The sequence below is a fragment of the Tamandua tetradactyla genome, chromosome 13 (genome assembly GCF_023851605.1).
Source record: "Tamandua tetradactyla isolate mTamTet1 chromosome 13, mTamTet1.pri, whole genome shotgun sequence".
Classification (NCBI taxonomy): Eukaryota; Metazoa; Chordata; class Mammalia; order Pilosa; family Myrmecophagidae; genus Tamandua; species Tamandua tetradactyla.
In genome coordinates, this window is record NC_135339.1 from 57,018,321 (window position 1) to 57,035,522 (window position 17,202).

The window sequence follows — 17,202 nt, forward strand, 5'->3', positions numbered from 1 at the left end:
CATGCTCTCCACAAACCTTGGGTCCCAGGCCCCACCATCTCTGAGCGCTGGGGTGGCAGCACTCTCCCTGAGCAATGGTGCAGAAGGCCTGCCCTCTCCAAGTGCTGGGGCAGACTTGCCCTTTCCACAGACACGGGCCTGGTATCTGTCCTGAGAACAGCTCTTTAGTCCAGACTTTGGCTTTTCTGCTTCTGCCATGGAATTTGGTCTCTAGTAATAGGATTGAGACCCACCCTAACTGAGGTAAGCCATACCTTAGCTGAAATAACCTCATCAAAAGGTTCTAGTTACAATGGGTTCACACCCACAGGAATGGATTAAGTGTAAGAACATGTTTTTCTGGGGTACATACAGCTCCGGACCACCAGAAGTATATGATGGTCCCATGAGTTTTCCCAGTGAATATCAAACCTGGGGTAGTCTTGCTGACCCCTGCACAAATGCTCCTGCTGTAGAACCCCAAACTCTTTCTTCAAAGGCAGCTACTATTAAGTTTCATCTATACCCTCCAAGAAATACCTCTGCCTTTCCCCAGTGGGTACATACTGTATATATTATTCCATATCTTGCCTCTAGCTAAATGAAATGTTTTGAAGACGGTTTTAGAAATCAATCTCAATCTTTTTCATGCCTACATAGTATTATGTATGAGTACCTGAATTTCTATATCTAGATCCCAACTGATGGAACTAGTGATTTTTAGTCATTGCTATTACAAATAATGCTGCACTGATTTGTACATGCATCTTCTCATACATTTGTGAATGTATCAGCTGAGTAAATTTCTAGAATTAAGATTTTTGGATCAAAGGATATATATCTTGATAGATATTGCTAAATCCCGCCCCAAAGAGGTTGTACAGTTTTTAGTTCCACCAACACGTGAGAAATTCTTGTTTTCTCGTATTATTGTCAATAAACTTAATTTATTGACAATAATATGAATTTCTAGTCATATTCATCCTGTTTAATAGGAATTTTGACACTTATGCACTCACATAATCACCACCATAATCAAGATATAGAGAAAGCTCTCATGTGGCCTTTGTAGTCAGTCCCCTACTTCTGCCAAGTGATCTGATTTCCGACCTTATAGTTTTGTCTTTTTCAGAATGTCATATAAGTGGAATTATACAATATATAACCTTTGAGTCTGTCTTTTTACTTAGCATAATGCTTTTGAGATTCATTCATGGTATTGCATCTATCAATGATTTATTCCTTTTTTATCTTTATGTAAAATTCCATTGTATCAGTGTACCACAAATTGGGTTTATTCACCAGCTGATTAACATTAGAGTTATTTTGAGTTTTTGGTGATTATGAATAAATCTGATAGGTGTAATTAGGTTCAGGTTTCTGTGTGGACATTTGTCTTCACTTTCCTTGAGTAAATACCTAAAAATGGGGCAACTTGTTTGTATGATAAATAACTCTTTAGCTTCATAAGAAATTGCCCAATTATTTTCCAAAGTGGCTGTGACATTTTACATTCCCATTAGCAATGTATGAGAGTTCCAATTGTTCCACATCCTTGCCAACACTCAGTATTATCAGTATTTTTTATTTTGGCTATTCTAGTAAGTGTGTAGTGAATATTATGTATTAAAATTTTTTAAAACTTTGCTATTCTAAGGACTGATAAAAGATACGTCATTATTTTTTCACTTACATTGCCTTAAGAATACATTTAATATGTTTAGAAGATGTATTTCTTTTTCTTTGAATTGTCTGTTCATTTTCTTTGCCTATTTCTCTGTTAGGTGAGTTGATCATATTCTTATGATTTTTAATGACTCTTTACATATATATATATATAAAAACAGTCTATTTCTGTTGCAAACATTTTCCCCAGTTTGTCATTTTTTACTTTATGATATGTTTTGCTACAGAAAAATGTATATGTGGCTTCTAGATTTTATACCTCCTGGGTTTCAAAAATGAAGAGGTAGAAATGAAAGAATTTACTAATGTAACATGTAGAAGGCCAAGCTGTCCATGTTATTTCCTTCTGTCACACTGGCAATGCAAGGCCAGTACAAATTTTCGTGGTCTTTCTCACCATCTGCAAATGACCAATTGACTTGTGGACAAATGCAGCTGCTTTGAGAAAGGGGTAGAACCCACAGGGAATAGTTCTTCAATTCCAAATGTGGAAGAAGATTCGTTTCATGGAAGTAAAATACTTATTGCAGAAACCATCAATACATGAGATTGTTATGCTTGCTGGCTGGGACACAGGGAATTCCTGTTTGCAGTTTCAGTGACATCACTTTGCCGGAAACAACTGTCCTCCCTGCCAATCCCACACTTAAACATGGGATTCCGTGCCGACCACAAAGGCCTATTGTGTGCCATGTAGTCTAGGAGCAAAAGAATTCAGGGAGGCCAGAAGACAGTGTGGGTGGCATGGTGGAAGGAAGTGAGGAGGAGGAGAACGAGGGCAGGGTACTCCTTTGCTTCCTTATTTCCCACACACAGGGCCTCTATTGGCACAATTTTTGCAATCATTAACATTTTTAGAGTCAGGCGCAACCAAGTCCCAAGTCATTGGAGTGCGGTGAGGCTGAGAAGAGCCCACCCCACAGGAAGAAGAACTGTAGGAGAGAGAACCTGGGCTGGCAGAATCTGGTTTGCAGGAAGAGCTTGTTCTGCAGTCCCACCCCACCTCCACTGCCTGGGTGTCACAGGGCTCTTCCAGCCCAAAGGGAGCCTCCGAGGAGTCCACTCAGCAACCAGGCAACTTTGTTGAGATAAACACCCTCTTAAGGAGGGAGCTGTGAACTGAGAATAACCAGCTAATTAAAATTTCAAAGAGTAGATATAAAACATTTTTTTTAAAAAACCAGTAACTTCTGTGAGGTCTGTGGTTCAAGAGATCAGTAGCACAAAACATAGGTGACTTATTCAGTTACCTTGCTCCTGGGAACTCTTCGAGCCTGTCTCTTTCTGTTGTCATTCCTATCCTTCCCCTCCCCTCTTATTCTCTGGCATAGTCTTCCTGCCAGAGATGGATTAGGTATCCAATTTATTATCCCTTCTCTCTCCTTTGCTTTTTGCTCCTTAAAAACTGGTCATCATTGAAGACTTTAAGTTCAGTTTTAGCATTTGTTTATTTATTGAGTGATATTTATACTGATTTCCTTGACATAAAAGCACAAGCAAGGAAAAAAAAAGACACACATTCAACTGCTTTATCCTCAAGCTTGACTCTGGGTGGATTGGGGTAACATCGAGGTGTCAAATAGAATAAAATCTTTCTATTTTAACAGAACTTTTAGCGAGTTATTTTGCCTTGGGCCAACTGTGAAGGAATGAACCCAAGTGATTTCTACATGTCCGTAATACAGGGTGCTAGCTGAGAGCACTGGGGTTGAGCTGAGAGACTTGGTTCAGATTCTGTTCTGTCATTTGCAAGATATGTGACCTTGGGCAAGTCCTTTAGCCTCCTTAAGAATTACAGTCTAGCTTCTGCCACTTTTCTGTAGCTTCTGATTGCCAGGGACCAAAGACTTCCCCACCCTCCAGCCAAATCCTCAAAGTCAGCCACTTATCAATTTTGGATGATGAGATTGACTATCACATGAAGCTTTGGTATCTTGTCCCAGTGCTGACTTAAGCCTTAGTCATATAGTGTAGTATAGGGTGGTAGTTAAATGCCTGGACTCTGGAACCAGACTGCCCGTGCCTAATTTCTGGATCTAACATTTACATTTATGTAACTTTGAGCAAGTTACTTAACCTCTGTGACTCAGTTTCTTCACCTGTAAAGTATGATGTTGATAATAATAGTACATCTACCTCGCAGGATTGCAGTGAGAGTTAAATAATTTGGTATATTTAAAGTGCTAAGAGCAAAACCTGGCACACAGGAGGAGCTACTTAAATGTAATCTGTTATACATTAGCTTATTGGATCTTATATAGCAACCCATAATTGACTCCTATTTTGAAGATGAGGAAACAGAGCCTTAGAGAGATTAAGAAGAGGTGAGTTTTTCTAGCCTGTGCCCTAGCTTGAATCATTCCCCCAAAACCTGTAGAGTTTGGCTTTCTGCTGGTGAATCCTGGTGACTGCTGGCTTTGTGATCCCTCCTGATAAAGCTCTCTCAGCAAAGACTCTCATACTATGCTGAGTAGCCAAGAACAGCAGAAGATATGGAGAAGGCTATACCATATGACAGTGTTTCCTCATCCTGGATCAATCCGCCAATCCCTGACCTTGGTACAAGTCTTCTTTGCACTTGGCTATGTGGTTGTCCTTTGGCCTCCTAACCTCTTTGGGGTGGCCTTAGCACCCCACAAGAGGTTAGGATATGCTGCCCTGAAAAGCCATGCCCTTAGTCTTGGGGACTTCAACAGGGCTCTGATGTTTTCTTGTTGAGTGCTAAGGTACTTGTAGATTATACAAATGATTCTAGAAATAAGTCAAGGCTCTAGGAGCAAGGCATCCAGTTACCACTCTGACTTCATCTCTTATTACTCTTTCCACATCACTCTACCAGCCACCTTGATGTCTTTGCCAGGCCCTCAGCTGCCTCAGGCTTTTGCACATGCAGTTCCCTTTGCCTGGAATGCTCTTGCCCCAAAGAATGCATGCTTTCTTTCTATTCCCTCGACTTTGGTACTCAATATCACCTCAGAGAAAACTTCCCTAATCATCCCACTCTTCCTTTTCACCCTCCCTGTTTCTTGCCCTCCTTAGAACTTATATTTATGTGACATACCATAAATTTCATCTATTTATCTGTTTATCATCTTCCTCCAAACTAGAATGTAACCATATGGATGTGAGGGAATGTATATCTCTTGTTCACTGCTGTAGCCTCAAAGCTTAGGGCAGGGCTGACACATAAGAAAATGCAGTCAGTAAACAATTGTCGAGTGATTAATTAAAAGAACAAAGCCCCTCCCCCAACGACTATGATAGAACTTTAGACAAACCAACTGAATGGCAATATCCTTAAATACCTAGAGGTAGTACAAAGAAAGCACTACTGGAATAATTGAGCTTTGCAGCAAATGGAGGGAAACACTGCTTCCTTTTGAACTTGATTTTGAGGGAGATAAGAAAAAAGATTTGGTGGAGAATCAGGAGAATGGAATTCCAAGTGAAGGAAATCGCGTGTTCAAAAATGTCAGAGAAGTCCAAAACATTCATTTCACTAGGGATACAGCAATAAGGCCATAAAAAAAGACCCTACACTCAGGGAGAATGCAAGCTTACTTTCTAGTGGTCATAATGTCAGGTATTATTATCTTGGACACAAACAGATCTGCTTGTAGGAGTGGTGAGACTGGGAAGGACTTGAGTTTCTGAAGGGCCAAGAGCTCTAGGCAGAAAAGTGTGGCTTTCTTCTGGCTAGCAGTAGGAAGCTACCATAGTTCTTGATCAGGAAGAGCCCTGAACATGGCAATTACAGAAGATTTCTGAAACAATGTGAAGAATGGATTCTGGTAGGGAAGGGAATCGGGAAGGGTGGGAAACATCAGGAATGGCTGTTGTAGATGATCAGATGTGAGGTGTGATGACTGGAATGGGGAGGTGGATAGCTACAAAGGAGAATGTGGTCTAAGGGGCCTGGGATGAAGAGGCTGAGAAAGGCCCTAGAAAGCCCCTGAGGGTGGCATACTCTGTGTATGCCTCACCAAGAAGAACTCAATGATGAAGGGGAAGGGAGATACAGAGACTTTGACCTGGGAGTTGGGGAAATGGCAAGGCCAGATTAGGACTGGTTCCCTGAGATTCAGGGATTTGTTCCATCATGGGGCCACAGTGCTCCACTGATGTTTATTCACTAGTACTTGCCAGGTTTGCTGTTTGATTCTCTAAATGACAAGCCAAGCTTAGTCCGAATGTGGCCCATTAGAAACTGGAAATAATCTGAATCTGATCAGTTGCACTGGATCTACAAGGCAAAACTTCTCTTGTTTTTGCTTGAAACCTACCACATAAGCCAACATTCCACATCTATTTGTTAATGGAGAGGAATGTTAAGATATTGTATCTTTGATATCAGGAGGTAAAGATGCTGGGATTCTCCTGAAGCACACTTCTGACTAAGAACAACATTAAATAATTTTTATCTTTACCTTAACAGAATGCTAACCGGGATGTAAGGACTGTTGTTTCTATAAGAATCATTTCTACATCCAGAATTTTTGCTTCTGACATAGCTAATTGGCTTGAAATCAGTTACGTTTTCTCAAAGCCTGGGTTTCCTTTAGTTTTGTCTCTCTGTCAACTGAAGAATTGAAGTTATTACATAGCTCTCTCACCTTTAAATAGAAAACCCTTCTTATCACCGTGAAAAGAAAAAAGAGAGGGGAGTGATAGTCTCGAAGTCTGCCATATAGTTAGACATTCAAAGGAAATAAAAAAAACAGCACTTCGCCATTGGATTTTTTTGGGTAAAATTGTTTTTCAAAATTGTTTATTGATATATCACTTTACATTGTGTGATAGAAATCACATTTCTGTTATTCATGAGGCACATGAAGGACTTTTCAGGGGAAAGACAGTCCGTTTGAATTTTCCCAAATAAATCTTGACTGTAGCAGTCAAAGGATGCAGAAGAGCTTGGGGCCCAAAGTGTCAGGAAGTTTTGCTTTCAAGTAATCAAAATCCTGACTCTAAGTGGCTCAAAGCATAAGTCTCAGAAGGTGGGGCTCAGGGTTAGTTGATTCAGAAGCTAAAGATATCAAGAATTCGGGTTCCCTCCACGTCTGTGCTCTGCTGTCATTGGATGATATGTCATCCCCGCAGGACATTGTCAGGGAAAGTAGAGAGTGTTTCCTTACTTTCCCTTACATGCCCCAGCAGACTTCCTCCAGGGTCCCATGGGCCATAACTAGGTACATACCAATTGCTGAACCAATCACTGGTGGAGGAATGAGATTGTGCAGGCCATTCAGGCTCATCCTTGAGCTGAGGCATTTGGGCTGCTTGGGAAAGTGGCAGACACCTGAGCAAAATTGGACTTCTTTGGGGAGGGAAGAAGGGGAAAGTGCTGGATGTCGATGCTACTGTTCTTCTGTTGGGAAGCAATAGATAATGGTGTTGCTAACACTTTTTTTTCTTCTAAATTTTGTACTGTTGGGTTTGACAGACTGGTTTGAGATTCTGGCATTTGGTGCAGACTGAAGACCCATACAATTCCAGTCCTTTGGATTAAATCTAAGCTTCTGCTTAAGAGCTTGAGGAAGAACTCGCATTTCAAGGTCCAGCCAGCTGCTGCAGACCACAAAGGAAGGAGGAAGAAGAGACCCAGGGTCCTCTTTCAACTCCTTAATCCTATACCATGTCCTTAGAGAAGCACAAACTATTCTGGAGAATGCGTCTCATTTCCATATGTTTCTGTTTTGGTAAATCCTATTAAACTTTATTTAGAGAAATTTTAGATTTACAGAAAAATTGTGCTGCAAATGCAGTGGGTTCCCATAACCCCCTGCTCCCTCACACTTTCCCCCACCCCAATTTCCCCTGTTAATATCTTGCATTAGTGTGGTACATTTGTAACTATTGATGAGCCAAAGTTGACTCGTTATTATTAACTAAAGTCCATAGCTTACAATAGGATTCACTCTTTGTGTTGTATGGTTTTGTGTGTTTTGACAAATGCATAGCCATGAATCTACCATTACAGTAGCAAACAGAATACTGAAAAATTCTTTTCCAGAATGTCATATAGTTAGAATCATACAGTATATAGCCTTTTCAGGCTGGCATCTTTCACTCAGCAATATGCATTTCAGGTTCCTCCATTTCATTTAAAGCTTGCTAGCTCATTTCTTTTTATCAATGAATAATTTTCAATTGTATGGATGCACCATAGTTTATCTATTTGCCTATTGAAGGACATCTTGGTTGCTTCCATTTATTGGCAAGTATGAATGAAGCTGCCATGAACATTCATGAGCATGATTTTGTGAGAATACCAGTTTTCAGCTCCTTTGGGTAAATACCTAGGAGCATGATTGCTGAACCTTGTGGTAAGCCTGTAGTACTTTGTAAGAAATTGCCAAACTGTCTTCTAAAGTGGCTGTACAATTTTCCTATTCCCACCAATAACAAATGAAAATTACTATTACTCCTCCATACGTTTCTTTATTATTTTATCTTATCTTTCTTCTCCAAAGCCCAGTAAAAAAAGCAAAGGGCAGTGGAGGAACTAGGGATTGCTTGGGGAGTTGAGAGAGGGAGAGGAGGAAAGTTGTTAGGATGGAGGAAATGGGGTAAACATTCCATTTCCTGTTCATCTCTGCTAAATGCTCTGTCTACGTCTGATCCAAGTAACATTTGACTTTTATATGTCTGTTCTAGGAGCTTTTATATGACCCATGACAGGGTGAGATTAAGAATAGAACAGATAATGTGAATAATGACCTGAAATGTTCACCATACCCGAGCATCTAGGTTATCACTAGTTCCTTACCATTTAAGTGGGTGAAATGCAATGTCAAGCCAGGACATGTCATAGAGAGGTGAGACTTTAGTGTTTAAAGACTTACTCTTTTTTTGTATATTTTGGTGGTGCATTTTAAAAATACGGAAGACTGTTCTTGTATCTTTGTGCCATGATAGCTGTGTATGTCTTATTAAAAACTTGCCAGTTTGGGCCTCTTACCTCCCCTCATTGCACTGATCTAGTTCTACTCATTCTCCTTGCCATAGCCATTAACTCAGTCTTGGCACAGACAAACCCTTTTATTCTCTAATTATTTTCCAATTACTTTGTAAAGTGGCTCATGGATAAAGACTATTTTTTATGTGTCTTTGATGTCTCCCGATAGCCAGAACAAGGCCAGATAGAAAGGAAAGGGAAGGAAACTCAGTGTTTGTTGACTTCTTGTTAATAGTATCTTTTATGCTTTTGGTCCTAGATTCTAGTGTGACGAAGTTTTGTTCCCAAAATCTCCTGGTCATCCTTGGCTTCACCTTTATCCTGGCTGTGATAGCTTTGATCGCTGTGGGGCTGACGCAGAATAAACCACTGCCAGAAAATGTTAAGGTAATTAAAATCCTTGTGTGTTGGGGAGGGGAGGAAGAAGAGGGGTGACTCTGTGGAGGGAGGAGGCTGAAGGTAAATCAGAGCATCCAGCAGTAGTTGACGTTCTGGCACCCAGGAATAAATTGATATTCATTGGATTAGGGGAGTGTTCAGGTATTAGGAGAAGTAGATGCTCACTCTGGAAGAGGGACTATCTTGAATCAGTTAGTGGTGGCAAGAGAATTGCCTTTATGATTTGTTCAGCAAACTCACTGAATTGATACACAAACAGAAGCGAAAGCTTTATCCACCAAATTGAGAGCTGTGTTAGTCTACATTCTAAGTACTGTCTCTACCTCTTCCTCATTTCTTCATGAGTGAGTCATAACGATGCACTCTGTTCATCTTCCTCCATTTATCACCAAAATAATAATATTTATTAGACAACTATATAGAATGCACTTTCTTAGCCAAAGATTATGAAGCAGACTTGTTTTTATCTCGAAATGTATTAAGGAAGGCAGCAAAATCAGTGAAAAAGGACTCAGAACACAAACATTTCAAGTATAGTAATTTGAAATTTGTTCATGGATGGACAGATTTTTTTTGAGAAATTTCCATATTTGAAGAGCTAGTTAGGATTATGCAAGCCCATTGGGTCATTTAACTCTGCTGTGAGATTTAATTCAACTGGCTTTGCAATTCATTAAAGCAAAATTACAAACACAAAAATATCTCACAGGTACCTGATAATATAGTCATTATTTAATCTGTATATTAAAAAGCATGAAACAAATTTAAAGGTTTATTGTAAATACGCCATTTAAAAAGTCAGTTGAAATCATAGTAAATAAATTTACAAAGGGCGCATCTGCTAAGGAGCATAAATCTACATGTGAGCTGTGACATATCTAGAAGTTAACCATGGAGGTCCTAGAATACATATGCTGAAGAATATTCTCTTGTATTTAAAGATGGTGAACTGTGAGCCTGGGAAAATCGAGGCCTATGCCAGGCCACCGAAACTTTTGTCCCCTGCCCCAGATTACTAGCCACACAAGTATGACACAGTGGAGCTGTGCACAGCAGCCCTTTATCAGCATGGAAGGTTGATGTTATTTCAATTGTGAATAGCCTCTTGCCTTCTAATGTTAAAAGTGATGTCAGTATGTTTGTTCATTGTTTATAATAAAAATAAGGAAAAAAACAAAGCAATAAAAAGTATCAGTGTCACGCACACAAAAAAGTGATGTCAGTTCTCTTGGCAAAACTTCACTCACAGTTGAAGCCTTATGACATCTCAGTTCTATTATTTGTTTAACAGTTCCAAAAGTACACTACTGCCTTCTTGATTTGACCTTTTTACATGTTCCGTATTGCATCATTGGAGAGGGAACTGCCTAGGAGGCAAAATTTGTGACAGACTTGAACACTGTGTTCCTAATGAATACTTGCAGCCATGGATGTCCATCCCTCTCTCGCAGAGGTCTTCTTCAAGTTTCTTGTGCATCTGTGGTGTTGTGTTGGCCTGGCAAAAAGGTACAGATCTTTGAATTTTTTAAATGAAAGGTGTGAGTATTTAGAGAACAGTCATGACATCTGAAGTGAGTCTTTATGATAATATCACTGATTATTTTGCACAGAGATCATTTTATGTATGCAGAGTATCATTTGTTGAAGTTATACATTAATTCTGATAATGTTCCTGGCATGTATCTTTTGGTAGTGGCTATAGAGCTGTGCTGTGCAATTTGATAGCCAGTAGCCAAATGTGGTTCTTTCAATTTAGTTAAAATGAAACTTAAAATTTTTGTTCCATAGTTGCAGCAACCACATTTCAAGTGCCCAATGTCACATGTGCTTTGTCACTCTCATGTTGGATGATGCAGATATAAAGCATTTCCATCACTGCAGAAGGTTCTGTTGGACAGCACTGCTTTAGAACATAGTATCTCTGAAATCGCCCCAAACTAAGTTTTATGATAAAGTATATGATAAAACATATTTTAAAATCTAAAATAAGGAACAAAAAGAGAATTTCTTGTGTGTTGCTGATAGACTAGGCCTAGGATCCTTCCGAATATCATGATCTACTAAAATGGTCTGCATAATTTGTTGGAATAAATGTATTTCCATCTCAAAATGATCATTTTAAAGGTAACACTTATTTGTATATTTGTATCTATCACATTTGTTTTAAAAACACATAATATCACCTTTATCATCATATATCACTCAACACTTCATTCATTTACACATTGACAGTTATTAAGTGTTTATGTTAGCCACTGGGCTAAACTGGGAAAGATATAGAGAGATAATTGAGATTACTGTCTAGGGAAACAAACACATTCAATAAATAATAAACAAATTATTAATTAAAATCGCAATAAGTGCCAAGTGAAAATAAAAGGGGGCCAGGGAGATATTCCCTGAAAAAGTGACCTTTACAATAAGCTTTGAAAGATGATTAGAATTTACTTAGGGAAGAGGTGGGTAAAGAGTATCCCAGGCAGAAGGAAAACAAGTGCAAGAGTCTTGCAAAAGGAAGTAGTCGGACATCTCCTATAAAGTGGGAAGAGGCCATTGTGGTTGGTGAGCAGAGTGAGGCATATACCTCAGATAAAAATGGTGAGGTAGGCAGTGCATGTGGGGGCCTGAAATTCAGGTTGAGGACTTTATTTTTTAATTGCGGTTCAATGGGAAACCAGTGAAATGATCAGATTTGTGTTTTGAGAAGATCATTCTGCCTATAGTGAATTAAAGTAGGATAAGAGTAGAGGTAGGAGAGATAAGATGCTACTGCAGTAGTTTGGCTGGAGGGGAAGGCCTTGAGCTAAAGTTTTGAAGAATTGTTTCAGGGTGTTAGACATTCAAGGGGAAATCTCAATAAAGCAGATAGACAATCAGATCTGTAGCTTGGAAAAGAAAGCTCAAGACTCACTAGTTTTGGATTGAATTATGTCCTCCCAAAAGACAAGTTCAAGTCCCAACCCCTGTCCTGTGAATGTGACTGTATTTGGAAGAAGGGTAATTTCATATGGAATTAGTTAAAATGAGGCCAAACTGCCCTCATTAGGGACCACCCTAATCCACTATGACTGACATCCTTATAAGGGAGGAAATTTGGAAATTGAGAATAGAGAACACCATGTGAAGAGGAGACAGAAGGGAGAGTGCCACGTGATGAGTGAGGGAGAGATTGAAGCCCAAGGATTACCAGCAAACTGCTGGAAGTCAGGGAGAAAGGAGTGGAACAGACTCTTCCCTAGAGATATCAGAGGGAGCATGACGCTGCTGACATCTAGAATTTGGAAACTAAGATACCGACACTGCCCAGTGGAAATATAATGCAAGTCACATTTAAAATTTTCTAGCAGCCACATTTAAAAAAAAGGAAAAGGAAACAGGTGAAATTGATTTTAGTAGTGTATTTTAAGTAACCTAACATAGCCAAACTAAAATCATTTCAACATGTCATCAGTATAAACAATTATTGAGATATTTTGCATTCTTTTCTTTTCGTGCTAAGCCTTCACATTCCAGTGTGGTATTTATACATATAGCACATCTCCTTTTGGACTAGCCCCATTTTAAGTGCTCAGTAGCCACTGGAGCTAGTGGCTACCCTATTAGTGCAGGTTTAGACTAAAGATATGTCTCAACATCATTGATGTATTGAAATCTTAATAATGAATAACATCATCTAGGAAGGGAGGCACACAGTGAGAAGAGAAGAAGACCAAGAACTGTGCCCTAAGAATTGCAGCATTTAAAGAGTGAATATGAAGACTTCTTCCTGTAGCATAATAATAGCATGACTCTATATAGTGCTTTGTAGTTTATATATCATTTCCATTTGTTCTTCCCATGAGCACTGTGAGGAATGGAAGTTTATTCCCATTTTATAGATATCAAAATATGGCTTGTAGAGGTAATTTTGCCCAAGGAAGGGGTGGGGCTAAGACTAGAACCCAGTCTTCTGACCCAAAGACTAATGTTCATTCCACTTGTTTTAGCAAGTTTCTTTAAAAAGGAAAAAAGACATCTTAATAAAAGGACTTGCATTCACGTTGTATATTTTGGGAAGTGATTCCAAGGAAACAGCGAAGGAGGGAAAGCCAACCCAAGACAAGTTGATCCCACGGGGGACCCTCTGAAAAGCTGTGGAGAACACACTTCAGAATTGTCTTCCCATTCCCCATTGGTTAGGTTTGTCCCATAGGGCATTAACTCCCTTGCACATCCAGATTTGTACATATGTCAGAGGGTCTGAATGGGTAACACAAGTGCTAGTAAGTACTAGTCAGCAGGAAAGAAGCCCTTGGACAAAAGGAGATACAGCTGGGGCTGGAGTAAAGCGGTGGCTGAGAAGATGTAAGGTTGCGCAAGAGGTATCTGAAGCATCATTGCACCTATTGCTTTTTGTGGGGGCAAGAGTTGTTTGTACAAATAATTTTAGTATAATAAGAGACATGTTAATATACAGAAATAGGTACACAGTGTGATGCAAGCCAAGAGGAAGGAGCCTCAGAGGAAGTAGCCTGGAGCAACTTAAGAAACTGTAAGTAGTTTCCCAGGAAGGTGAGATAGTAATCACGGTCCAGACAAAGGACATACCATGTGTTGAAAAATGGCATCTTGAAATAGTTTCTCCACTTGTGAGATGGAGCTGATAATTCATATCTCATAGAATAACTGAAAATTAGGTGGGATAAAGTAAATATGTAAAGTGCTGAGCAGGCCTGGCCCACTGTGAACCCTCAGTAAATGATAATTTATGGATTAACATCTTTGCAACCTGCCTGTCCTGGTGACAGTTTGACACTGATCTTTATTTCTGCTTCTTTGCATGTCATTCGCCCTCGTCTTACTCATCTGAAGTCAGCCCTCCAGTCCTGAAGATCTAGTCTTCTCATCCTCCTGCCTGATCCAGTTTGGGTTTTGCCCTACTGGGGAGACGATAGCCTTATGCCCAGGCCACAGGTGGCACAGCAGAACAAGAAATCTTTAATATACTTTTGTGTTTATTTGACCAGCTACCTCTGCTAAGCTGTGAGCATAGTGATGACAGGATCTGGGCTTCCCTTATCTTTTTATTATGTTTTATTGCTTCATTTGCTCATATCACTCAACAGTCATTTAGTATCTGTTTTAGGCCTACAATGTTAACATTGTGTAACATTGACAAAGTCCTCACCCTTATTGGTTTATGGTATAGTGAAATTAATCAAATAATCACAAAATAAATGTTCAATTACAACTAGCACAGCACCTTGGGTGGTTGCTCCAGAGAAGTTTGTTGACTCAGTAAATAGAATGAGTATCATGCGCATATAAATCGACTCTCTCTTTGGATGTGATGAACACAGGCCAACATGTTAGAATGGTTTGTCAGTGTGAGAGACAGACTCCCTGTCTTGGAATCCTCTAGAGAGTACTGGTTCCCCACTCCCAGCCCTAGAATTGAATTAGAACGTCTAGGGTTCTAATTCATAGGGCCTGGGAATCTATGATTATCAGAATCCCAGGGCATTTGCATGCCTTTGAAGTCTGGAAACCACTATCCTATTGCAGGTATTAAGGAACTAAAAATCTCCCATGCCAAAGAGCTTTGCCCTGATGGGCCTCCCAGGTCTGCTTGGTTCACCACTTCCTTAATTGCCTGCTTATCACTGAACACTGGCAGTTAGCGAGTTGTCCAATATTCCCTTAAACATGGACATTCCCCATTCTGGCAAACGGAGACCTCATGGAGTCCTCTCGAAGGCATAGAGGGGATCCAACTCCAAACAACATGCCTTCATTAAAAACTTGCATTTGCATGGAATGCAGGCTCTGGAACCAGACTGCTTTGATTTCAGTCCTTGCTCTGCTACTTTCTAGCTGTGAGATTTTGCGCAAGTAAATTCCAATTTCTATGTCTCCATTTCCTTATATGTAAAAGGGAGATAATAATTATACTTACTTGGAGCGTGGTTGTGAGGATTAAATGGAACAGTATGGGGGACTTACAATATCAGAGTGCCCAGTACATCAGAAGCTCTTGATGGAAACCAGCTGTCAGCTAGCAGCTAAGGACCTTGCTCAGAGCTAGCACCGCCCTTCCCCCTGCCTCCCCACTTTGCACCCTCAGGATCTCCAGCTGCTGCTAAAGGGTAATGGCCTTTCCTCATGTATCTTCTTCCAAAATGAACTAAAGTGTTGTTCTCAGATAAGTATTTGTGATTTTATATTTTTATGGAGAATTGAAAGGTCTTACTCCAATTTTAACCTCAAATACTCCTGGAATATATCCTGTATTGTTTTTATTCCACTGGATTTAAATGCTGTCTGGTTTAAAACAACAAAAAGCTTGGTTTGTATTAAAGTTCTAGTAATTCCAATTAAAGCAAAAAAGAAAGGAAGGGAATTGTCTCCAGTTGTTTATTGGACTCTGCCAGCATCTCTGTAGCCAGCAGATCTGAAATGTTTATAGAGTTCTAGAATCATTTTTGAAAGAATAAGCTTTGTTTATAAACCCAGTCACATGAGGCTGTTGAAGTTACCTTTGAAGATTTAGAAACTTTTAAGAAAGATTTTAAACTCCACAGAATCAATACGTCTGAAGAGACCAAGTGAAGTTAATTATCATACTGTTTTTCATGTTACCTGATTTATAGGGGTTTTCTTTGCAGGGAGCAGGGACTTAATCTTAATTGTACTACTTAATATTAGACTGTGGATAGTGACCTCTTTTAGGACTGAAAGGAATTTAGGAACCATATAGTTCCAATCCTCCTCATTCATTGAAATATCTGTTGAATTCCTTCTATGTGCCTAACATATAGAATATACCGTGGTCAGCAAAGCAGACCTGCCCTTATGTAGCTAAATGAGGGGGAACAGATTAATCAGATAGCCACATAAATACATAATTATGCATTGTGGTAAGTGTGATCCTTAGAGGAAAACTACAGGTGCTCTGAGACATGTATTAAGAGTTTGGAACCAATCCCAGGAGGTCAGGGGAGGCTGGGATCCTGGGTGAAGGGCTTTCTGGGTAGAGGCTCCAAGCAGAAGCCACGTGGCCCATGGAGAAGTGAAAGCAGGCTAGCTTGGGGTGGGTGTTTTCTGGATGACGTGACTCAGAGAAGCGGATTAAAAGTCCCACTTCTGCAGAGATAGGAATAGAAGCAGGTCATCTGACACTACAGTTTTCTTCTTCTTTCTTCATCACTGGAGTCATACCCAGAAGCTTGAAAATACAGCATTTGTGTTGTGAATAAGGTAGAGTTATTTCTTTTCCAGGTAACCTCTTGTCTTAGTGAGCTCAAGATTGTTGGTGCCCACCTTTCCAGGACTTTGCCAAGGCCCTGCGTTGACAGCTTTATAAGCCAAGCAAGCTTACTCTACTGGCCCTCTTTCCAGACCACTGCTTCTGTCCACTTAATATAGTTCATAAAAATCAATAATGATCAATTATATACACTAGCAAGACGTGCTTAGGACAAAGCTTGTATATATAGTAAGGTTACAACCATATTAAAAATACTATATATTTTTAAAAGTTTAGAAGGAAGTAAATCAAAATGCCAGTGATTTATAGTTGGTAAAATCTTAAATCCCCCTTCCTTCATTTTTTAGATGCTGTTGAAAAAGTATTCGTTTCAAAAGTGAAAATAATTTTGAAATACTACTACTAAAGGCATGTCAGACCTCTTCTTCCCCACTACCCAAAATCGTCAATTTCCTTTAATGTGAAGGACATACTTTTACAGGCTTTTAGAAATGTTTTTGATATGTGCTATAGAGAAACCCTCGGTAAGGAAGATCGCATGGCAAGTTACAGTATTTCTGTACGATAGAGATTTTATTTAAAATAGAATTGTTGTCCTTGAGTCTGGGAGATACCGATTCAAACAAAGTTAAGCAGGTTTCTTTGGTGTGTACTACTCTGTGGCCTTCTTTAGCTATTGGGCTCATGAGCCCAGGGAGAGAGTGTACAGCATTCTGTGGAGCTGGCCTTGTGCACCTTGGAATGTACATGGGAAAATGTTGGTGTGGTTTAGGACACTACCCATTAAGCAAGTCATTGAACCATTGTAGACAGAGTTACCCATCTATAAAATGAAAGGATTGAATAAAATGAACTTTTGGCTCTAAAATGGGCTAGTCTTGAAAAATCAGTGAATATGGTTGACAGGTTTGTAACATTGAAAAGCAAATACCCC

General features: G+C 39.6%; 1 protein-coding gene across 9 annotated transcripts in view; it reads left to right on the forward strand.

The window, feature by feature from the left end:
* The window catches only part of ENTPD1 (ectonucleoside triphosphate diphosphohydrolase 1), a 219,492-nt gene that overhangs the window by 170,776 nt on the left and 31,514 nt on the right, over positions 1–17,202 (forward strand). For 3 of the 9 annotated variants that reach the window (XM_077125566.1, XM_077125567.1, XM_077125568.1), the window contains 2 exons: positions 7,109–7,364; positions 8,883–9,010. The exons of 2 other annotated variants lie outside the window; for them this stretch is intronic. In XM_077125566.1, the coding sequence (XP_076981681.1) occupies positions 7,301–7,364; positions 8,883–9,010 (192 nt within the window). In that variant the 5' untranslated portion in view covers positions 7,109–7,300. Of the gene's footprint in view, positions 1–7,108; positions 7,365–8,322; positions 8,484–8,882; positions 9,011–10,313; positions 10,529–17,202 lie in introns of all 9 variants that reach the window. 4 more of the 9 variants (XM_077125569.1, XM_077125570.1, XM_077125572.1 and 1 more) reach the window with 3 other exon arrangements.